The 25434-nt window shown below is 35.1% G+C and overlaps 1 protein-coding gene across 2 annotated transcripts in view; it reads left to right on the top strand.

The window, feature by feature from the left end:
- NEDD4 (NEDD4 E3 ubiquitin protein ligase) overlaps positions 1-25434 on the top strand; it is a 69080-nt gene that overhangs the window by 23180 nt on the left and 20466 nt on the right. The window contains exons 1-7 of one of the 2 annotated variants that reach the window (XM_013957214.2): positions 2654-4532; positions 17819-17869; positions 20364-20425; positions 22546-22648; positions 23901-24070; positions 24654-24771; positions 24899-25066. In XM_013957214.2, coding sequence (XP_013812668.1) covers positions 3015-4532; positions 17819-17869; positions 20364-20425; positions 22546-22648; positions 23901-24070; positions 24654-24771; positions 24899-25066 — 2190 coding nt within the window. In that variant the 5' untranslated portion in view covers positions 2654-3014. Of the gene's footprint in view, positions 1-2653; positions 4533-17818; positions 17870-20363; positions 20426-22545; positions 22649-23900; positions 24071-24653; positions 24772-24898; positions 25067-25434 lie in introns of those variants that run through there. The other variant, XM_067305830.1, reaches the window with a different exon arrangement.

Genomic DNA, 25434 nt, shown 5'->3' with positions numbered 1-25434 from the left:
TTCCACCTACTGAATGGCTGTTTAAACTCTGTATGCAAGTGAGTTGATACAGCTGGAATTCTCTTCCATTTGTGAGACCTACCTCCCAACAGATTCTGTCCTTTTCTTAGAATTTTGTCCTGAGTGCATTTATTCCCTGTAATTTTGGGGGAGAAATTGAATTTTGAAATATCTCTTTTTTGTTTTTAAGAAAAGTTGCCTTCTTGAAAGGCAGGCTCAAAATCATCTTTTTCGAAGACAGGCTTAAATTCAAAGTCTACTGCATTGGTTATATCGCCAACAGCCGGAGTTTTAAAATCTTGCTGTAAGGGCTTTGAGTCTTCAAAGATCACCTGTCTTGGATCTGATTTGGTAAGAGAATGCTAAATCTTTCCGCTGACTTGTTGCAAACCCCTGACAGAATAAAGGACTTGAGTAGTTTGTGGAGTCCTCAGTTATGGTAGTCTTTAAATAAAAACGCATTAGAAAAATCTCCCCACCAGGAAGGGCAGTGATATCACTAAGGAGATGGGCCACTGGAGCCCATGGCCACTGGATTCTTGCTATCATTTCCAGTCTTATAATCATTTAGTCATTTGAAATATAAAGATGTGTGATAACTTAAGTTCCAAAAACTATTTTAATGATACTGAAGTAATTAATGATGTTAAAATTTCAGTGGGGCTATTTTTTTTTTTTAATGTCAACACTGATTCAGAAACACAGAAATTTGTATTAAAAAGCCATGTTACACCAACTAAGGAAGCTGTAGTTTGGTACTGGCTGTACCTACAGATTTATAGCGAAGAAGTGATGTATTGAGAAATCTGACTTAAATCTGAACCCTGAGTTACTAAAATCTGTCAGTTTATCATTTATGTAAGTATCACTTATATAAATATCTTAAGCAAAATTGGAAGAACACTTCAGATTATCCCTGGTGGGCAGGGGGAAAGTGTTGCTCCGTTCTACTAAAAGTAGTATCTCTCTAATAAAGTGATTGCAATTTGTTGTATATTAGACTAAAATCTAACAAACTATGCTACTAATAAATTTGTTGGAGAGAAAAGGAGCTTTAAGAAATGGATTGTTTCCTTTTTCTTGCATATCTTCAAGTTTTTGGTTTTATTTTTTAATATAGTGCTTGGAGTTCAAATGTAGCTTTTTGAAACTGTAACCAAAAAGCTTTTTTGACTTTTTACTTTCCTTCCCTCTTCCCCCTGCCTTTTTATAATATTTGAAGAAGTCCAGGTGGCGACATGTAATGAAATAGATGAGCTATTGTATTTGTTGGCTTTTTATGAATAAGCTAATATTCACTTACTGCTGCATTCTAATAACGGAATTCAGGTAAAGGAGGCTAAGTAAGCCCTGGAGTATAATTAGAAAACAAATTTGTTGCTTGCAAACAGAATACTGAGAGTTTGATTCTTGGCTGTTATGTGGGAAGGAGGTATAAACGTTAATTTTATTGCATTCTAGCTTAAAATACAGTAAAGGTTAAATAAATATGGAGCAGAAAAAAAATCTAGTAGTATGACCTATAAAAGTATAAATGGCCTAGTGTTCTCTTCTGTTTGCACTTTTTCAGCAGCAGTAAGTAATTTCATGTTAGTGTGGTAGAGTTTAGTACTGCATCATATATGGCTTCTGTATTCAAAAGTATGTTCATAACTGAATGTTTGTTTCTAAAAAACACTTAATAGCAAGATTGTCTTTTTTCAAAAGTCCCACTAGGTGCCAGCAAAGGACCTTTTCAGACAATATGAGACACTAAAACATTTGGAGGAATTCTCAGTCCTGTTACTCATACAAGAGTTGACAGTATATTAATTTCTTTGAATGCTGATCATTTCATCAAAAAAAATTACCACAGTAGTTAGCTGTGAATGTATGACTGTTAGGCTGTATGTAATAGATCATATTGGACAGCTTTTTTTTCCTGTGATTGTGCTCAGTAATCATATATTTATCTTAGATGTTCACTCTATGATTTTCATCTCAGTGTTTCAAAGTTTATGTAGCTGGTCATATATTTACATGCCAGATCTAACTCTAATGGATGTCCATTTACTCCTGACTTCCAGCAAACAATTTCAGGTAGTTCAGTTTGGAGTGTAAGAATTTTTTCTTTTTGTCTACCATTAACAGCTTTAGCTTGAAAAAAGCTTTAAAATATATTATTTAAAGTAGTAGGCTGAAAATAAGTGCTGAATTATTAATCAGAATAATTTTTGTGTTTCTAATCCAGTTGCATGGCACTGAGAAATACTAAACAGTTGACAGGAGAAGTTTGTACTATGTGCAAATCTGTATGAAGAGTGATTACTTAACAACGTTTAGATTATGAGATGCCTAGTTCTTGCAGGTTTTATTTAAATAGCATAGAAAAATATTTTTTTTAAGGGATGAGGCTTATTTCACTGGTTTATGCATAATTCAGACCTCAGCAGTTTGCTAGCATGGTTACTATTTGGAAATTCAATCCTAGACTTGATACTCAATTATATGGGACTTCATTCCTACCAACTTCCTGTAATTCTAAACCTATGGGTAAAAATATTAGTAGTCATACGCTGCTGAGGAAAGTACGGACACATTGACTCAGCTAGTGCAGCTGCAGCAGGAGTTGCTGTTTTAAACTTGAAGTACTGGGGGTTTATTATCGTATTCATTTATGCAAATTACTGAAGGTAGAATTGAAACAAGGTCGGCAGTGTTTGGCAGTGTGTTGCAGCTGAGGTCGTTGGAACGTAAGTGCTTTGTAAATGAATGCTTTCTGACTACAAGCAATCAAAGACAGTCCAGAAACTTCAGTTCAACGAATGGCTGACTTATTTCAAGAGGTACTTTTTTTTTCTTTTTTTTTTTTCCTCCCAACTAGTATTTTGTAGAAATTAGGACAAAGACTGCAACTTTTACGGGCTTTTACTCTTGTAATGTACTAGATCTAGGTTCTGTGCGACTGCCTGTAGCCTTTATGCTGAAGGATCTTTGTGGTTTTCATTTGCTAACATGCATGGAAATGAGAACAAATGGCACGACAGTTAAGATTGCATTTTGCAACCCAGAGAAGCAACACGGATCCATTATCAGAAACCTCTGAAGATGTTTTGGATAGTAGCAATCTCATGTACTTCAAAAAGCCTTCACAGAGTTCTGCACCTAATATTGTACAACTGAAGCCAACTCCTAGACAAGTTGCCTATGCACCTATAATGCAGGAAATAATTAATCAACAAGAAAATGCAACTATATCTTCATTACAAAAAAAAAGGAGCACCTCACTGCACATTTCTCTGCAGTCTAGAAAGTATAATGGATGTTTTCAGCCTGGTGATGGTGTAGCTACTAGTGAAGATGCTTCATTCATCAGTATTGGTAATGAAGGAAATTGTGGCACCAGAACTGTGGTCGATCATCGATCTAACGATAGCCATCTGAGCAGTACTGCTTTGTGCAATGGCAGTCTCAGCAGTATCGCAACCAGTGACAATGGATCCTTCAGTAGTGCTGGCAGTGACTATGGATCATGTACAAGTACCACAAGTGATGGAGGTTCATATACTAACAGTATCATCAGTGACAGTAGTAGTTGTACTCTTTCAATAGGTGATGGTACTTTCTGTAATAATGTTGTATATGGCAATTCTTCATATAGAAACATAGCAAACAAATGTAAACCCTGTAGGAACAGCTCATCTCAGGAAGCTCTGTGTAGAACCAATACTACTTTTGACCAGGATGCTTCCTCAGTGAGGAAGAAAACTAAAATTCCACTGCGACGTTGTTCATCGTTGGTGATCTTCCCTAGGAGTCCTTCCAGTACTCCTCCAACTTCTCCAATAAACTCAGGTCAGCTACCACAGAGAGGGGTCTATCAAACATCACATAAACTAGTTATTTCTCCTAGTGAGCTGGCACAAAAAGAAGATCAAACCATTCCCAAGGGATTCCTTTCAACAGCAGTCAATGGACTTCGACTGTCTAAAACAGTTTGCTCTTCTGGTGAAGTTAGAGACGTTCGACCACTTTGCTTGAATAGTTCATTACAGGACAAAAGTCAAATTTTGAATAGTTCTGAGCGGGCAACTTTGGAAGAAGTATCTGATGGCTTCTCTTGTATTTCAGTTCATCTCACTCAAAGAGCATTTGCATCCAGTAGTGAAATGGTTAATGGCTGTTGCAGTCCAGAGTTAAATCTGAACTCCAGTGCAAAATATCCTCGTATAAAACTGGCACGTAGCACATCTGCATGTTTACCCTCAAAAATAGATTCAGAATATCAGATTAATATAAATGAACTAGAAAGACCGAATGCACAGATGAGCAGAACCCACCATGTTTTGCAAAGAAGTGTTTCATTAGAAGGATCATGTCAAAAAGTTTCATGCTGTTTATCCAGTCTTAAATACAAGTGTCAAAATGCAAGGACGTCTCAGTTGCACATACAGTTCAAACCTGGAAATGAAGCAAAAACAAGTGGTGTAAAGAAAAGATATGGAACCTCTAAAAGGGAATTGTCTAGCAGCTCTTTGTGGAGGCCCCATGAGGTGAGTGTTGTGGTTTATAGAAAAACTTGACAGTATTTTACAAATTAAAGTTAACTGGAAAATAATGAATTTCATAATCAAGACAAACCCAACTATTTAAGAATTTCCTAATGGTGTCAAACTGTCACCATTAGGAAGTTAATTTTAACACTATTTGTAATGCTTGATTTTTAGATTTGTTTTTTAGACTATAGTACCTTTTGGTGAATAGTTCTTACAGTGAAATACCTGTATTTGATGTATTATAAACCATAATTTCCGGTTTACATGAACTTGAAGGGATTTTCTTGTGTAGTTATTTAGACATTTAAATTAAACTTCATCTGCAATTTAGATACAGTTTAAATACATAAATTGAATGTTCAATATGTATGTTCAATAAATTGATATTGAAATTGCATATAAAATGTGTAAAAATTAATAATTACTATAGTATCTTTTAGGTTTATTTATATAAACTTTACTTTACGGAACAGTTTGCTGTATGTAGAATTAAAGATAAGTCATATTTGAGCAGAGGAACTGTAAATACCATTTGTTTCTGTATACACCCTGAACCACAGGAATTTTCAGAGTTTCCTCTCCTTTTTTTCTTCCAACCACTAGTTCAGCCTGAGCAGTACGCTGTAACTTAATACCTCTCCCAACAACATTGCTGTCCAAATTATAGTACTTGAGTTTAGAAGGCTTATATTAAATATATTTTTTGGTAATGAAACTCACTTCCAACTAAGATTTAGAAATGTATTTGCTCTTATTAACTCTTGAGGCAGTTTATATTGGTAGTATAGCTTAAGCCGCAAGAAAGGTGGATTTAAAAACTTTTAAAATAACTTCACAAGGATTTAAAAGACCTGGATATTATATATTGGTTTAATTTTGAACACTGATAAAAATGTGTCAGTAATTATAAAAATGATTTGATTAAATTTTATGACCTCATTCTCCAAGAATCAATGCTACTACCTTTTAACTAACTTGCTTGTAGAAGCAAAGGGTTTTCTGCCAAAGATCTATAGTTATGACAGTGCCTTTTTAAACTAGTAATTTTACCTTGAAATACTATCCTGTAATTTTCAGTCTGTCATTCCCTTTACTGAGGGCATGGCCTGATGATTCCACACTTCTTGACTTCTCTGGAGTTTTATTTTGCTTTTCGATTAACAAGAGTTAGAGAAATGCATTTTTCTTATGAAATTTTGATCTCAGCATAAGCTTCATGATCACAAGTAATTACTATGCATATTGTTTGGGGATTCCTATTCCCAAAATCAAACTGCAAATCTGATGGCAAAATCCACAATAAGCACAAATAGATTATGAAATACTTTAAGTTGTCTAGATCTAGTTATTTTTAAAAAATATTGAAAAATGGCAAGCCTGTTGAGTCATGCCCTTCAAGTACATTTCTCACAAACGTGCACAGCTAGCTTTTGTTTAATGGCAGTTGATATCTAATAATAAGTAGTGAATTTTATTAAACTCAAATTAGATAGAATCCCAGTTCAGGAAAACAAAGTTTTGTTACTAAACATTTCCAGAAAACATCACAGCACAATGGACTGAAAATAACTTGTTTCAGTTCCCAGGAGCTGTGTTCACAATGGGTTGTCATAAAAATCAAAGGAGATTTAACTTTTAAAGCACTTGGTAACAAGCTTCTGTGATAGAGGAACATTTTTTACTGTAATAGTATGGCAGCATGTTTTAAACTTCCCGAATTCTTAAAATTTTCCCTTCCAGCTAGAAGGTGAAAGATAAATTTGGAGGGGAAGGAAAAAAAGAAAAAGCCAAGAGTCTGAATCGCAAATTGTTGCATCTATGCTGTATTCTTCATGTATTTGCAAATAGCTGGATTTGTGCTATGTTTACATATGAATTAAAAAGGTGCAAAAAACTGGACACTAAATGTTTTATAGCAATATCTTTGTTTCAGACTTCTTTACTCAAGGACAACAGGCACAAGAGCCTTTCAGTCCTGAAGTGGCCCTTTTCAATCTTAATGTAAAATTGGTTTTTGTATAATATTCTGTAAAACGTTATCGGAAGGAATAAAAACTCCACCAAACCAAACCAAAAACCCTCACTGACTTTATAGCAGTTGAGCAACCAACTACAAGAAATTTGATATATATATTATTGCATTTTCTATTAGTCTTTCTGGCAAATATAATGGGTTCTATGATAATTATTTAATTATATAGTCCAGCCAATTATCATGGTGTATTGTGACTCATTTAAAAATAAACAACTCCCGAAATATTTCTCTTGACTCCAGTTAGTCTGGCCTAGTATATTGATATGCTGAGTCTGAGTTCAAATTTAACAAGTTGATACTGGAGTAGCATTTAGTAATGTCAGCTATCTGTGCAGAGCAGTCATGAAATCAAATCAGTGCTTTGGTCAGAGACTGCAGAGTCTGAAGCAGTGAAAGGTCTATGCATTCTTTTCTTGTGTGCCTAGCTACTAGCCTTCAGCCACCTAATATCAAGTTTCCTGCTTTCTATAATCAACAGCTTGTTAAAGGCTGACTTAAAAAAAAAAAAAAAAAAAAAAATCAACCCCCCCCCCCAAAAGTTAGTGAGAGACACCGTTTCTGTGACAACAGGCCTCAGATTATTTTTAATTAAGTTGAAAAATGTGGAGAGGTGATGGCCCACATATCACTCACACTCATATTGAATGAGTTCTGCAGTAGATAGTGGAATTTCATTTATGTGAAGCAAGAGGCGGAGGTATAAAGGTCCATGATTGCAGCATTGAAGATTGTCCTTGACTCTCTATTTCTGTTTCTATTACTTTTCAGTGCATACATCTCTTGTTTAGGGTACAAGTCAATCTAGAGCAAAGGCACTTTCCCTGTTCACGCCTGTGCTGTCAGGGTAGCAGTGGGTAGGGGGGCAGGTTACATGTCTTCGTACGTATGCAAACATAAAGCAGTAGAAAGGACAGGAGGAGCAGTTAGTACAGTTCCACTTCTTGTAGACTATAAACATAGTATATGTATACTATAAGTATAATATCGTGTTGACTTCCCTTTTAGTGGTAGCCATTCCTTCCATGTCAGGATCACTGCTGGTTAGAAAATATGAACATCGGAAGTGTACTTACAAATCTGTTTTAGCAACAATATACCTTAAAATAATTTCTTATAAAATGAAGGGAAGCATTGTGGTGTTTTGTTTACAAGTAGTTTTACTTAAGCTTTATTGAATGAAATACACCAATATCGAAGCAAAAATCTTCAGAGGTAGTGTACAAAACATTTTTATATCATCATTCTTGTATGAAGAAAACTTTCAGTCAGAACTGTCAAGCAATTTTCATGAGGTTGTGGACAAACGGAACTCTACATTTAGTATTTGTAAAGGGAGATGCCATTTGAATCTTTCAATACTGATAGCAGAAGTAGTGCTGAACACCATCAACCATCTCATTCATTTCAATTTGGACCAAAGGTCATGATGGTTTGAGGGGGTATGTCCCTTTGCTAACCTGCTCCACGGCTGACTCAAACATGCTGAGGTGACCAGAACCTGTACTGGGAAGATCTTTGTCCCTCTGATAAGTGCTGCACCACAAGATGGTGCTTAGACTGGGATTGTTGTCTTCTCTTGCATCCTCTTGAAGTAAAGTATAGCTTCTGTCTTAGCAAAACTCCTTCACAGAACATCATGGTCCAACCCTCCTAGCCCTCAAACCATGCAGGCACATACAGCTGTTTGTTCTGCTTTGGCACACTGCATTGAGAAAAGGGAGACGGGAAAGACGACCGTGGCTCATCTCCAGCCGTCTCCATCTTTACATATTTTGAGCAAAGGGGCTGTATAGCTATCAGTGTCCCAAATCTGTGCAGGGAGTGAGGCAGATGAAGCAAAAAAGATCATGTGGGCAGTACAAGGCAAGTCGAACTGACATTTCTTTTTACCATTTTGCTATGATAACCTCAGCACCTAATAATTTTCATATTGTTCAGTATTTCATGTCTTGAAGGATCATATTACTGGGCTGTCTGTTTCCCGTCGCTATGTGGTGTATCCTTTTAGTCAGAGACCTGGGGAGGTGTTTCTGAAGAATCATGGTGGCAACTATGTTAGACTTAAATCACATAAAAACTTATTTTGAGGGGTGGTTCAGATTTTCATGGCTTCAGCAAAAATTGCTGTAAAAGTTTAGCTATTTTTCTGTATTCTATTTTGTAGTTATTTCCACATAATATATCATCTTTTGTTTTTCCTCTAATCTGTGAACCTGCTGTAAATATTTCTCACTATAACCTCTCTTCCACTGTCTTTCTCCCAGATTCTAATTTGCTTTTTTTTAATGCCAAAAAAATCAGTTCAACACATCAGTTCTTTCACTCCACAAGCTTTGAAGTAGAATGAGTTATTTGATCAGCAGGCCAAAGAAAGCAGTCTTTTTTGCATTAGCAATCTGATTATTGTAATAGAAATTTTGATTTTCGTGAAATCCTGGACAATGAGTTGTTTTCTTACTTTGAAACATTATATATAATATAATTAATTTCAGAGCTCCTGAAACAGCTATATATATTTTTAATCATCCTTCTGGTTGATTCATGGCCTTTTAATCTACTATGAGAGAGAGAGGGAAAAATTAATGGTGTGACTTCCTTAATAAAGTCACAAGCTATAATTATGCCATCTCTAAGGCCTGGGAAACACTTAAGAATATCTTATAAAGTGAAACTTGCTTCCAAGGAAAGATAGACACTCTTGCGTTTACTCCGAACTAGCCAAATAACTTGCAGGCTTTCAGATATATGACCGTGATCATTGGTCTACCTACTTATACCTACGGCTCATTTGCTTTTTATTATACATTAAATAACATTTTTGGGTTGAACAAAAACATTTCGTAGAAGGTGTGGTATTGCAGAAATCACAGTCCATGTAGGTACTATGGCATAAGAGAAAAGTTCTTAACACAGTTATCAGAACCTGCAGGTATTCTCCCAAGAACTGTCAAGAAGCTCAGCTATAAAATTGCTGAAATACTAACTGTAATGAATAATCTGTTAATCTATTAGACTCCTTTACTGAAGGAAGGGAAGGTGGTAAATAGCATGCCAGTATTTTTAAATGACCTAAAGGGGGATGAGGGGAATTACAGGTTCCTATAACAGGCCAATTTGGAAAAAGAGTATACTGAATAGAGTTAGTAGGCATATGACACTGTTTATAAGGAAGGAGATTAACTAGAGCTCTCACAAAAGGAAGTTATGTCTCGCAACCAACAGCATATGATGGTGGGTGATCTGGTTAATACAGGACACTTAAAATTTAAAAGAATACTTGACAAGAATTCTTAGAAAAAGTTCTCAAAAAATACTGTCAAGGCATAAGGGAGGAAAATGTATTCTCATGGATAACAACTATTTAGAAGATAAGAAAGAAAACAGAATTAGCTTGTCAACTGAAGTTGCAGAATATCTTGTGGTAGTGAGTGACTAGGCAATAGAACTGGAGGTTTGAAAATCAGTGTTGGTAAATGCCAAGTAATGCACACAGAGGAAAAATACCTAATGATGCATGCATTGTAATTGTCTTCAATACCACTCAGGAAATATTTTATGGCATGGTGAATGACTTGCTGAAAATGTTAGCTCAAATCTTGTTGGCAATTAAAAGGCAAATAGAAGGTTAGGATTAATTAGAAAAGGAATAAAGGAACTAAATTAAAAGCACCATTATGGAGTTGTATAAATCCATATATGCACATGCTGTGCATATTTATGGACATCCAGTTTCAGAAAGTATATATAAGAGAACTAGAAAAATACAGAAAAGGGTGACAAGATTGGGTGCATTTTAAGGGAGGAGACACTCAGTAGACTTAGGGCTGTTCAGCTTAGGAAAAAAAATGAGTGAAGGATATAATGTGAGTTTATAAAACTATTGTTGAGGGGAGGTGAAGGTGAACAGGGAATCTACTTTTTCTTACAAAACAAATACTAGGTGACACCCAATAAAACTACTAGTCATTACTAGTCAAGAGAATTTCATTCTCTTATTTGAGCTCACTGTTGCGAGATGTTGTTGGTTAAAAAGAAGTATAAATGGATTCCAAAAAGAGGTTAGGTAACTTAAAGGAAGAAAGGTCCATCAAATGCTACTTTAATCTCAGTATGGATTTTAGCTTCAGGATGAAGAATCTCTAAACAACTCTGTTAGAAACTGGAGGGTGTATCAGGGGAAGTGTTAATTCTTTACTTGCCTTGTTTCTCTTATTATTTCCTTCAACATCTGCTCTTTGTCGTTATCTGGGAAAGGATAAAAGACTACACAGAGCATTAGCCTGATTATTACATTATTTGGTGCCTGCCTGGCCCTTGCAGCAGCCTAGGAACAAATGGTAGAAATGCTCTTTAAAGTTCCCCTATCACCCTGGGCTGCGGGTTCTCGTCTGTGCTCCAGCACGTGTTTTCTCATCTTCCAGAAGTGGATGAATTTCACAGATTGAGCAAGCAAGCAAAACTGCCTGGCATCTTTCAAGCAAGTCAGTTGCTTACAACTGTTTTTACCCTTGTCTGAAGGGGACTGCCATGCATTTCTGTTAAGCGTTCTCTGTTTCAAATGAACCTTCTTCCTCACTTTCTCTGACAAACAGAACAGGCTAATTCGGGAGTGCAGCCAGCAAAATGTTTGTAGCTCATTTCAGTGTTAGTTTATGGATCTATAATTCAAGACTACATCACTGTTTTTCCATCATGGCAGTTTAAGGTAAACTGAAAGTCTACAGATAAATACAGTTATTGTATAAGCCCCAGGGCTGCTTTCCACTATATCAAATGGTACATAAGAAAACAGAATTTAAGAAGGGTATCAGCAAGTTCCTGGTTGAAATTATATGCAAACTTTAATTGGAGTCATTGAAGTTAGGGCATATTAAAATGCAAATGTTGACACTACAGCTACTCAGTAAGAGGAATCTAGGAAGAAACATGATACTGAATTCTCTTGGGCCTGCATGGCTTCTCTGGTAGTCTGTGATTTATTTATTTATTTTTTCTTCCCTTCCCCTCTCTTCTCTCCCCTCCTCCCCCCAGCATAAAGGAGAAGTCCTTGCTCAGTAATGTAAAAGCAATAGGGCTTTTCAAAGAAAAAGGTTTCTAGAATTTATTATGAACATTACTTATTCTGCAATAGAGATTCTACCTCAGCTAGTTGTATTTATTATTATTTCTAATAAGTTTGGTTTGGAATGAATACCTAATTTATAAAGAATAAATCCATAGTGCTTAACATTTGCTAAATAAACAACTAGAAACTATGTCTAATGTGGGAAGCATAATGTAACTTTAGTAAGAAATGCCAAAGAGCTCATCTAAAATGAATTGTTATACTGTTCTTGTCACAGAAGTAATTGTGGGTGGATTATTTGTGTTGTAGCTGCAGTGTGTCATAGAGGTTGAGGCATCCAAGGTCAGTTCATGCAGACCAGTTTAGGTCTGATAGGATTTATTAGCTTGAGCATAGCACGGCTGAAGACAAACCAGTAAGTTCTGCTGCAGCCAGGTATCTGTGAGCTATGTTTAGGACTGGTATAGGTTTGGAGCTGAGAGAGGTCCCCAGATTGGGATTAGGCTTCCAGTTCAAGTCAACAGGGGCTAAAGAGTAAGGGAGAGTGCAGAAGAGCATGCAAAGCTGGATCATGGCTGGCAGAGGCCACAAGTGATGCTTAGGTGTGGAGGTGATGGAGGTGATGGGAATTCCTGAGTCAGTGTTAATTTTCTGAAACAGCAGTAGCTGAGAACAGTGGATTTAAGACTGTTTTTGAAAACTGCCAGCCTAGTTTTCGATTAGGCAGACCCAGGGTGTTAGGTTGTAGTTAGGGGTCAAGTAAGAAGACTGTATCCTGTCCTGCTGTAGGGCTAGGGTCACAGAAATCTGGTAGAATGGGTCCATTGCTTGTACAGTCTGGGCCAGCTGTTTAAGGTTGTATCTAGGCTGAGCTGTGTGCAGAGACCTGCTGAGTAGCTTCCAGGCATAACCTAATTCTGTACAGTTGCATGGCATTGCTTTGGAGCTAATAAACTTTCCAGGAGTGAGACCATGATGCAGATGCTCCAATTGCCAAATTATTCATGTTGATTTTTGATCTTGTTTGTTCCCTCTTGTTCTGCATAACATAAAATTGACTGTATCTTGAGTCCTCTGGCTGAGTGCATTAGCCAGTGTGGCTAACATCTGTCATACCTGGTTTGATCCCCATTTCTCATTTCAGGGAGAGGATTACATATACAGTTTAACATTTGATAGGGCTTACATTTTTGAATATATCAGCTTTGATAATGTTAATTAGTGAAGGTAAAATTGCACCTGGAATTGTTACTATGAGCATTTGTTTTTCAAACTTTAATTGGGGTTGTAAGATTCACCATAAAAGCTCCTACAAATAGATGTAAAAGCTGCATGTTTTTAATACTGTTGTAAAGAAAATGGACTTGTCAGAAGAAGCTTATCAAAATAGTACCTAATGAAATATTTAGTACTGTTTTCTGAATGCTTTTTTAGCATTGGCGAGTTTATCACAGGAGGTCCAAATTTGGATTGGTTCTTGACTTATTATAAAACATAATATTCCTGCTTTTTATATAGTAGATCATTTGACACATCTGTCCATAAAACCAACAGAACTCAAATTCCTGATGAATAAACCATACACATTACTAGCTTTTGACTTGCTCTATATTTATATTGTGCTTAAGAATGCTTCAGTAATATCAAAAGACATCTCATCTTCCTGTGACCCATGTGAAGATGAGTAGTCTCGTACACACAAAAAAGCAAAAAATTGTCTTAAAGAAAATGCTTTGTTAATAGACTTGCAAGCATGAGTTCTCAAAGTAGCTAACATTGAACAGAATAATATAAGAATGTTATGATAAAATTACTGTAGACTAAATATGAACTTTCAAGGAAGTTATAAAATATTGGTTATAAATAAAAAGTATAAGCTATAAATAGAGGAACAGATGGTATTTTTGCTCTGGTCTATAAAGAGCAGCAGTTCTCTTTAGAAGTGAGTGAGAATTAGGGGAAAATAACTTCAGTATCATTCTAAATGGTGCCTGTTAGCCAGATGGTGAAACTGCTGAGGCATGTTATGCTGACTCCTTGCTCCTGAAGCAGTCAGCAGGGGTGAGGGTCCTACAGAAACACATCTTGCATAATAACTGTCTATCTGACAGTAGGCATTTTCTCTAGTTTGAAAATGCTAATAGGTTCCTGCATCTCAGTAGCTGTCAACTGTATTGTTGCCAGTTTGATCATAAATGACAATTAAAAAGAAATGCCTACATTTGATAAAAATTCTCCCTTCACCATCCATCTCTTCCCCCTTAAAAATACAGCAAACTGGGACTTGAATGTATTCCATGGAAGAGGATATTTATTGCTTTGCGCAGTAGAGAAAACTATTTTTTAGAATCCATGAATTTGGAAAGATCTTAACTTCATGTGATAATTCAGTTTTGCTTTTCTGAAACTTTTATTTTCCTGTGATGAATAGCATATGCTGACAGTGTTTTATGGAAGAAAAGCTCAACTTTCTTGATTTAAAGTTTGAGAGCCAAATAATATACCCAGTGCAGCATGAAAAGAAAAATACTTGAATTTGCTAGTGTAAATCATGAAAGTCTGGGGGTTTTTTTTTCTTTTTTTTTCTTCTTTCTCATTTTCATCAGGCTTGTAACTAACATTGATGTTTGGGTGTTTGAGCAAGAAGAATGTTGGTTTTATAAGGGATCTATTGAGCTCTTGTTTTCTTAAGCAGCGATAGTCCGGATCACTGTTTGTTTTTTCAGTTTGAATTGATACTTTATATTCCCTCCAATAAAAGCTGTATGTTTTCTCATTTTCCCATACAGCTGTAGATTTCAGTATGACGACCAACTTCATGTACAACTAGCTGTCTGTTATATTAAGAAAAACCTGGGAGTATACTTAGGTTGTACCTAGTGTACTAACATCAAAAAAATTATTTAGTCACAAAAGTTGGTAGAGAAAATGTTATTTTAACACCTTGGGCTTATACAAGAGGTGTTTCTAATGGTGCTGTGAAGAATCTAGCAATTAAGAAAGGCATTAAATTCAGTTAAGTATCTTCAGAACTGATAAATTATGGGTAAGGTTTTAAGTAATGTCCTTAAATGAGTGACTAAGATAAGCATGTGGATTAGTAGTTTAAAATCTATTTCCAATTTCTGGTAGGAAATGCAAAAAGTTTCAAAATCTTAATTGTTAAGGCTTATTAAGTACAAATTCATAAAATAGATGAGAATGAGTTTTTGATTTCAAGTAAGTCTGCATTACTTTTTTAAATGGTTTTCCTCCCTGAGCACTCACTTTGGCATTGCACTAGTTCTTTAAATATATTGTATACAGCAGCTGTCTCCCCTCGCATGTTTTTAATAACTTTCTATAGACTAAACCACGGGATCAGTAATGTAAAAGGCCTCTTTGTTAGTATACTGTATCATTAATTGAGGTTTATACGCTTTTGCTTTGGCAAGCAGAAAGTTTGAGTTCTCTGGCTGTCAAGAAATTAGAAGTTCACAACAAGAACTGACCAACTTGTCTTTTCTGGAGAAGCTGGGATGCCTGCTCTCGTGCAGCAGAGACCCAAACAGCTCAGACTCCGCCGGCGTTCGATTGTTCGCGTATGTGATGTCTGTTTTACAGCGGCTTTGGCACTTCTTTGAAGCCGGTTAGTCAGCTTGTCAGAGCGCAGCACATTGCTAAAGAGCATTCCTGCTATCTGATCTACGTATTAGTAGTCTGGAGGTCAACAAAAATCTCTACTAGAGGATTTTGCTTTCTGGCTGGAGGAGAAAGTACTGTTAAAGGTTGGTTATCAAGGCTAGCTCTGCTAAAAATAGCAGGAGAGACAGCAATAATAATAAAGTGAACAACAGGAGTCCGTGTGAAGATAATGCTGGTAACAAACACAATGTTCTGTGGTTTTCTAAAACGCAGCAGACTTTTGTCCCACATTCCAGTAATTTATTTGAAAGGCATGTTCCACTCGAGGATTGCCAAGAACTTCACAAATACTAAGCCTTTTAACATGTCTAAGGTATGTGCTGTGCCATTTTAAAAACAGTTTCATAGGCAAAAATGATAGCTACGTTTTTCCAGAAGCTTGTGGTCTTTAATGATACAGAGTTTTCCTTTGGTAGTTCAGGGAAACTTCAGGCACTTCAGGTATGAAGGCTGTTGTAGTTTTTTTTTATCCCAGACCAGTTTGTGAACTCAAAGTGGTTTTGTTCTCAAATCTAGATACAAGGCATACATAATTTTAAATTGAATTTACTGTATGATGTATCTCTAGATTTCTAGCATGTTGCCATCTATGATAAGCTCTGAAGTCTAGTTCCAAATTATGCTTTTTGAAGATGTAAAAATTTCAGAGCTTTAAGATAACATTCTCAATTAACTTTGTACAGATGGAAGGCAATGTTTCTCGGCGTACATGTACAATCTAAAGATGAAAGTGGCAAACTTAAGACCACAGACCTAAAGAATAAGGGTACCACAGTTAAGGGAGGAAGAACTGCTTGAAAAAATACCTATATCCCTGAAGTCAGAGATGTTAAAATGGAGTATGCTGTCAATGAGACAGAATGATTGAGTAGATTTGGAAGGGGGTTTTATTACCCTGAAGCTTTGGGCTTGAAAATGGTGATGCTAGAAGACAGGTAAAACACCCAGCTTTGCACTGAGGTAAAGGAATACATTTCAGTGAGATGCAGAGACTGGTAATGGAAGCATTATGGAAGAAGGTCATCAAAATCTTTAGGTGATGAGTTTGAGTAAAAGTTTGTGGTACACCAACAGATTTAGGAATGAACAAGTTATTGAATCTTTTGCTAGCTGGAAAAATCAGGAAGCCTAGAAATCTGGAGGCTGCACATGCTATGCTGTTAAAGACTGACAATTCTCTAGTCATCCTATGCAAAAATGTATGGTCTTGTTATATTGTAGATTTTTGAAAAATGCCATAGGTTCATCCATACCTTTCTGAAATGTGATGTCCTCTTGATTTTAGCTATATTTCTGCACACTGGCAGTGATGTGTCTTCTTGGTAAATGACCCGTACAATATATTTTCCTGCCTTTGTGAAGGTTTGTAAAGGCTTTCAAATCATAAGTGAAATCAAAACAACTCGGTGTATACTCCAGTAGTCCCAGAAGAACTCAAAGTATTTTGACTGTTGGCAGTGACTATTGACAAATACTGAAATTACCTTAGTTACTTAATGTAGACTATTTAAAATCTTAATTTCTTTGGCAGGCAAAAATCAATGATAAAAAGTATATTGTACAATGTTACTATGTATTATCAATCACTAGCTCGAAACTGCACAGCGCAGAGTGGAGAGAGCCAGGCTGTGAAGTTGCTGCATTTGTAGTCTAGATATCCTAAGTAAGGACAGAACCTTTTAGGTTTTAGCTGTTAAAACTAAACTTTGCAGAGGGTAGGTCAACAGTATTTGTCAGAGTTATAACTTAAATTTTAGCATGTTTTCAGATGTTAACAGGCATGTTGGGGGGGAGGGGGGGTGCACGCCAGATTTCAAGTTTTTGCTGCCAAGCATGGGACTGTTGGAATAACTGAAAATTCCAAAGAACTTGTTTGTTGCTTAGTCTTACTTTTCACAATAGCTATACTATTTTCAGTATTTCAAAACTTTCAATAAAGGCCTGTCTTAGATGTCTACCTAGGCTTACGGAAATTGTCAGGCAGTCTTAATAGGAAGGTCTGTAAACATTATTAACATGGATTAACATGGAATTAACATGGATTAACATGGAATTTTTAAGTGCTTAAACATATACTGAGATAATTGTTTTGCTGAAGCAGCTAAGGGAAATGTCTCTACGTTTTGCCCTTTAAAACAGTGTTTCTATTAGAGATACTGAGGATCTCAGTCCTGACACTGAACAGCTCTCTCTTGTTTGACTATCATTAGTCCATATGGTTAAAAAAAAAGGGGGGGGGGGCTGGGGGGAGAGGGGGTTGGTTAAATGCCCTTTTTTTTTTTTTTTTTTTTTTTTTTGAGGAAAGCATAATTGTCAAAGACTGAGTATTGCGTTCATCAACTTGGTCTGGTCAGAGCAAGTTTTATTGTCTGTAATTTAGTGTATCATCAAATTCTTAGAAAACGTTAATGTGTTATTGGGGTTGGGAACAACCTTTTTAAAACACTTTTGCAACTTTAAATGTCTGGTGATCTTATTTTTGTTTTTGTTTTTCCCTAGACTCGAGATGATTTTCTTGGGCAAGTGGATATTCCTCTTCATCACTTACCGGTTTGTGTATACATATATATATGTTTTTTAAGACTGTGAAAAGGAAAAGTGATTCTGTATGCAACTGCATTACAGTCACCTAAGGAAGTGAACCATAGTGATCCTGGTTTTTTTAGTGCTGGTATTTATCAAAAATAAAATAATGTGGTTTACCTTGCATTTAGATACTACTTTCTGCTGATAGAGTTAGGAGTGCTTTTAGCTTCTTCAAGAATAAAAATATAAGCTTTGAAATAGTCTTAAAGACAAAAAGAGATTGTAATTATTGTCATATTTCTTAACATCCTCTTTTTTAGAAGTTGTTTTAGTTGTTTAAAATAGTTAACCAAATTTACTTTTAATATCCCTTTTTCCCATAAACCAATACAGAAAAGCGTAAGTGGGGAAATGGAACCAGTATTGCTGTTTACATTTTTTAGTTTTGTTGTTCTACTCATTCTGCAAGGCATGTTGTTAGTTTTAAAGGAAGATCACCAAGAACATTAAAATAAGTAAGCTTTTTCATTTTCTTCTGAGCTCTCAAAACATTAGAAAATACTAACAGGTATATCAGCAACTATTTTAAATATAGGAAAACAACTATTGCAAAACCTTTCCAAGAGCAGTTGTTCTGCTGTTTCATTCTGAGATCATCTGTGCTAGGAGTAGTGATAGATGTGTTTTACATTTCCCACTGGAACTGGGATTTGAGATGTCCCACTAGCTCCGCTTCCTCGGTCAGGTAGGTTGGAAAGACTGGTGGAAATGCCCCTCATGGCAAAGCCAGCTATGGGCTGTGTCTCGTTTTGCTTCGTTATGCAAACACAAACTGTTCGTAACTGAAAAGAGCTGGTAATCAGGGATATGTGAAAAGGGTAAATAATCTATAAAGTAAGATAGTGATGAATTTTTATCTGGTCTTTCCAAAACCAAAATATACTGGTCTGAGTCTAAGCTGGTATTGAATCTAAGGCAACTCTTACTTTTGAAAAGTCAGAAAAATAGCATAAAACTTAGAGTAAGGAGGTTTGGGTGTTGTGGGGTTTTTTTTGGGGGGGAGAGGGGGGTTGTTTCTTTGGGGGGTTGTTTTTTGTTTTTTGGGTTTTTTTGAAACAGTGGATGATTCCAGAATCAGCCAGGAAAGTATTTATCTTAGCCTTAAGAGTTCTAAATGTATTTTACAAATGTAGAACCTAATTTTGCAGGTACTTCAGTCTGATACATGCGTTACTGTTACAGGACTGAAGATCTGCATTTTAATTCAGTGAAGATTGAACATTTCAACTTGAGTGTCATATCTCTTAATTGTATTGATAAGAACTTACACTGAAAAGCCTGAAACAAAGGAGTACATTTTTCTTTCTGAAATGCAATGCAATGCAGTAAAATTTAATTGGCTTCATTTTCTGGTTTATGACATCTTAGGACTTTATCATAAAAAGGCCTAACAGTTCCAAATAAAATTGTAGAATTTCTAATTTAATGAGTTAGACTCCCCTCAGATACTGGGATTTTTTGTTTCTTTTTAATCAAAAATCTTGACACAAGTAGATATTTTTGAAAATAATATTATGGAATTAGCTCAGCCTTCAAAGGATAATTTCCTGTAACATTGTTCTTAATTAATGGGCCTACAAATATATCAAATGCAATTTTTTTCTCGTATTGTACACTACCTTTATGAATTGTTAAAGTGTCTTAATTAACAAGGATTCTGAATTTACAAACAGCTGAAAAAGAAAAATCCGTTTTGACGTAAAACTCTCGATCAAGATTTACAAATGTTCCTAAACATACAGTATTGTAAAAATTAAATATTTTTGTGAGAATTGCAGAACAGACATCAGATGCAATAAATGTATATGTTAACAGCAAACTAGGTATCTATCTATCTATCTTTCTTTCTTTAATGACCCTTCACATATATTTAAAGAATTCTTTTGCCACATTTTTGTATCTGCCTCTGGGATGTATATTTATAAATGATATCTGTTTACCACTGTTTCTTTTTGTTGGTCAACTTCACTTCTGTGCATCAGAGCACAGAGACAAACGTTCTCAGAATGAATTCCTTGCTCTTCTGGGATTTTTAGCCCTAGGGGTAGAAACCAGTTTTTGTGTCTGTTCTATATAAATATATTTGAAAAATACTGAGGGAGGAAAGACTTATGGTAAAATTTTTAAACAGGAAAACTGAGAAACTGTTTCTTGATTCCAGACTAAGCAGTCATCTTTTTCTGTGCTTTAGAAACGGTAATATATAGAATGAAAGGTAAAGTTTTTTTTGTTGGACCTGGGAATTAGCTTTATTACTAAAACTAAAGCTGGTATCTTACTGCTATTACTGTGCACAAACCTATAATTTAAAATTTAAAAATGTTCTATAGACTTCAAAGAAAATGTATTTCACAGAAAACTGACCTAAAATCTCTGTTAATTTTTTAAATGCAAATGTTTGATGGTACAGACTTTTCTTGAGGAGGGAGGAAATTAAAAAAAAATGATCTTATTCCAGACAGAAAATCCCAGTATGGAGAGACCATATACATTTAAGGATTTTGTTCTTCATCCAAGAAGGTTAGTAAATACCAGGTAAAAATTCTGTCTTTCATATCTACACAGTGCTATTATGCAAGTACTACTTTTTTGTCTATATTTTCATGTTTTCATCAAAGGAGTTTAAGTATCAGTGGAATAACATGTTAATGGTTCTATTAAAAAGTCAGCATTTGTTTAAATACTTGAAAATCATTTATTAAGAGCAAGCAATTTTTTTCCAACCAAGACACAATTCATATAACCTCATCTGAACAATTTACTGTTCACTCAGTAGTGAAATTAGTGACCAATGTTATGCCATACTTCATTTATCTCTTTTCAAATTTAAGTTGTATTCTGCCTTCCTTTAAAAGATGTCTCTTTTGTTTGCCTGTTTCACATAAGCAGTTTCATTTGACCTTAATTATAAATATAACAAAATTTAAATTTAAAAGCTGCGTATATTTAAGAAGGTCTGTATTAAAGAAACAAGAAATTTTAAATGATATGTAATACTTTGACACTGATACTAGTGTTGCATGTTTTATTTCCATTTTTAAAACATAGATTCTTAACCTAGATCATCTGAGTGATATTTTACTAGGGGTAGCAATTTTTTTTAGAAACAAAATACAGAAAATTCATGTCAGCTCTTTTCAGAGAATGTATTCCAATTTGGAAGTAACAGCAGAAGATAAGGGGTCTATAGATCTTTCTCAGCCAGATAGTCAAAAAAGTATTTTAAAGTATATTATGTTTCTTGGTTTCCGATTTTTATCAGATTAAGGATATTAACAGATTTAATGACTGTCAAATTTCTTTTTTTGTCTACTTTTTCCCCCAAATTCAACGTTTCCTATCCTATAAATGAATGAAAAATACATATTTATTTATCTCTACATATATTACCCTCAACTGCTGTTTACGTTAGACAAGGATCTGATCTCTTCTTGTAGCTGTTTCTACCTGAATTTGGCAGTGCTTTGCAGTAAGAGATACTGCTACAGGTTCAGGCACTCTTCTGCAATTGAAACGTTTTAATAACTTCTAAATATCGTCTAGATATTTTCAATTAGCTTTCATTGACTGTGACTATCAGTATGAAAAAGAAAATAAGACAGATGAGATAATTTGGCTGATTTCTTTACCAAACAAAAATGCTAAATTAAATTGTATGGGAAAATCTTATTTTCAGGCTTCTAGTGATGCATTAAGCTAAATTCTGAGAGGCAGAAGTTGCAGTATGTAAGCTTGCTGTAACTTAGGGGTTTTGGAAGAGTAGTTCTGCAGGTAAAAATAGTGCTTAATAAGCTGTCTGCACACAATCAAATTCTTCTTATAATTATACAGTTTAAGTTGTCACTGTTCTTCTCTTCATTCTGTATTTTTACTTATTGGATACTAGGGAAGCTGTCAGGAGAGCCAAATGGAAAGAAAAGTTTCCAGTTGAGTTAAGTAATATCCAATGGTGTATTTGAAAGTCTGAAAACGCAATGCCACTGCAGAACTTCATTAATTAAAACTGTCAAAAGTCAAGTTTAAATGTTGAGAAACTTCAGAATAATCTTCCAGCCATGCTTTTTCAACTGTTATTTCCCAATACCAATTAAAAAAAACCAAAAACTGTTTTTAACAAGAAACCCTTTTCTTTAACACTTAACATACAGTTCATTGAGGAAAAATGACCTTTTCATGAACTGATTACATATATAAGTCTTTAGATATTTTTCAAAATGTTGTTGCATCTGTTTTAGTTGAGCTGTGGATCTTTTCCTAAGCTAATTAGTATTTTTAATAATGGTAGGATTTTGTGGTGATAACAGGAAAAAGAGTTCTATTCTGATCTCATGCTTTAGAGGATTTACCACTGTTTATCAGTACAACTAAGCAAGATTCCTACTTAAGCAACCGAGTCTTTAGATCAGCTTTGCACCTATTGAAAAATTTCAAGGTTATTTTAAAGACACTTGATCTTGAAAATATAAAGCCCAAGGTCTCACAGTATATTTTAATTATGTTGTGTTAGCTTGTAATACCTTTTGTAGATATTTCAAATGGAGACAAATTATATGCTTCTGGAAAGAATTGCTGGTTTAACTAAAAACATCAGGTATCTTTCACATGTGCATTGTAACAACATTTTATTTTCTCTCCTGCAGCCATAAATCAAGAGTTAAAGGCCACCTTAGATTAAAAATGACTTACTTACCTAAGAACAATGGATCTGAAGAAGAAACCACAGAACAGGCCGAAGAATTGGAGGTGGGAAAAGATGTGCTTACTGCTGAGAAACCTAGGAAATGCTTGGTCTTCAACTATTAAGGGTAGTTAACATAAAGATGAGTGTTAGAAATCGCTGATCTGTAAACAGTCTTTTAGAAATATGGCAAGTCAGTGTCAAAACAAAACCAAAAGCTTAATGTCCATTTTCTGTTTTTTGGTTATATTGGGAAAGCCTGTCCTTTAGTTAGAAAAATATTGCTCCAGAATTTTTTATGCCTTCTTACAATGTTATAGAAGATAGAAACAAACCAGTTAAAACTTACATGTAACTTTTATATAATTTTTAGGGGTTTAGAACTAATGGAAATATCATTTCTCAGTATTTTTGCTGCTTTTTAACGTGGCTAAAGCCTGCCAGCCAGACACTGACACTTTGCTATTTTTAGAATTTCAATTTTCTCCAATGAACAGGAGTATTTTACATTTGTAATCTTTAGTAAGCACATCCAATTTATATCAATGGATCTTTTTTCAGCACCTTAAACAACTCTTACCAGTTGTATCATTTTTGCTGTATTTAACTTTGTTACAAAATGGTAGGCTCATCAGACTAATACATTTACAGCAAATGTATGAAACTAATTTTATAAAATCCATTCCATTAAATCTATCTACTGTTCATATTCTTGAACTAAAGTAAATAACTTTCTATGCTAATATGTTTAAGGACCTTGAATTAAAAAAAAAAAAAAGATTTCTGCATGCATCACTTATTCTCTTGTCTCTTGAGAAATGCACACTATAAATTCCAAAGGTAAAACTATGTCCACATTGTATTCTCCCATCATTACCGTGAAAGAACTGGATTTCATGTAAAACTAGAATGTGATTCCACAGTATTTCAAACCATCTTAAGTCAGGGCTGTTGCCCATCTTACCCTTTCATTGAACAAGTATTACTACTTGTGCAACTAGGCTCCAGCTCAAGTAGCTGAGCAGACTGAAAATTGTCCACAAAAAAAGTGATTCGTTTTTCCTAGTTTAGCTTCTTGAATCAGCTCTTGCATAGTCACAGAAGTACCACCACTGGCACAAAAAAACTGCTGGGTTTATACTTCTGAAACAGGTAGAGGAAAGTGGGACCACAGCAGCTCCAGCTTAATTCATTTTGTAGTCTGTTGGCTTAAGATATAATGGAACTGCACCTTAAAAAGGTGTTGGCCTAATAAATTGATGCACTTTTTCAACTTTGGTAGTTTTAATTAAAGATGGTTAATATTATATCTCTTAGCCTGGGTGGATTATACTGGACCAACCAGATGCTGCTAGCCAGCCACAACAGCAGCAACAGGAATCTCCTCCACTGCCTCCAGGCTGGGAAGAAAGACAAGATATCCTCGGCAGGACCTACTATGTCAATCATGAATTCAGAAGAACACAGTGGAAAAGACCAACTGCTCAGTATGTCTTTTGTCCTGAAAATTCAGGTGTTACATTAATTGCCAGTTCACTCTAAATATGTTGAAAGCAAGAACTAGAAAGTAAACAGATTGGGATTTGGTAGTAGAGCTTTCCCCATTTTAATGTTCAAGCCCATGTTTAATGGTCACTGACTAGTGGTCAATTTAACTGCACAGTTCTCTTCCTGTCCTCTAGAAGGTGTATGTTCAAATGAAAACTTGTTCCAGTTGATAATTATAGTAATGGAAAGGAAAGGAAATTATTTTTTTCAGTTCAAGGACTAGTTCCTCCTTCCCAGCAGTGACTGAATGAAATTATCTGTCTTATTGTTTTTCAGCTTTTGTCCTTTAGTATTTGAGTTGCAAAAACTATCTGGTTCTTTAGTCTGACTTATGCTTCCTACTGTCATGGATGCTTATTCTTTTTAATCAGTGTACATTAATTTTACAGCTTATGACTGCTGCTTCTTCTGCCAAAATTAATATAATGCATATTTTTGGTGTTAGCCTAGCTTATTCATTACTGTTGAAAGATAAAAATGACTACTGTACTGCTATCAGCTGCTTCCCCCCCCCCCCAATAGGGACAATGTAGCTGTTGCAGATATTGGTAACATTCAGTTGGAGGCCCAACATGCATTCACCCATCGGCGACAGATATCGGAGGATACAGAAAATCTAGACAACAGAGATTCCCCTGAGGTAAAAACAGTATCAAAATGTTTCTGAAATGCAAAAAAATTTGCCTCTAGTTAAAAAAGCTTGTTTTAAATATTTGTAACTTGGAAATAATTTTTAAAAAATATATATCACTGTTTTCTTTTTAAAGAGCTGGGAAATTATAACAGAAGACGAGGCAACAATGTACAGCAATCAGAACCTTCAAATACCTCTCCCACAGAGTAATTGTGATATGCAGACTCATCTTGCAGAAGAACTGAATACCAGACTTACTACTTCTGGAAGTTCAGCTACTGGCCAGTCAGCAGTCTACACTGTAAATTATTTTTCTTATTGTTCTAACATATAGAGATATTTAGAATATTTTACCCAAAATGTTACTGCTGTTAGAATTAGATGCATAAGTACTCCATATTATCTGTGTTCATAATTTCATCTCAAATGCAGAGAATTTAAGAATGGTTTTGTACTGTAGAATTCCCCTCTAAGCAAACATTTTATTTTTCCCCACTTTGCTTATATAGAACAGGAATTTTTCTCTGAGACTAAAACAGATTTGCATTAACTATTTTTTTGATCTGTAATCTACCTTTTATTCTAGATATAACACTGTATGAATGTACTGATGAAAAGTACAGCTGAAGGAAATGTATATGATTATCCTGAAAGTATATTTATTTCTAA

This window comes from Apteryx mantelli, chromosome 15 (assembly GCF_036417845.1).
Source record: "Apteryx mantelli isolate bAptMan1 chromosome 15, bAptMan1.hap1, whole genome shotgun sequence".
NCBI lineage: Eukaryota > Metazoa > Chordata > Aves > Apterygiformes > Apterygidae > Apteryx > Apteryx mantelli.
Note: the sequence above shows the minus strand (reverse complement) of the source record. Positions and strands in the feature narration are given on the sequence as shown.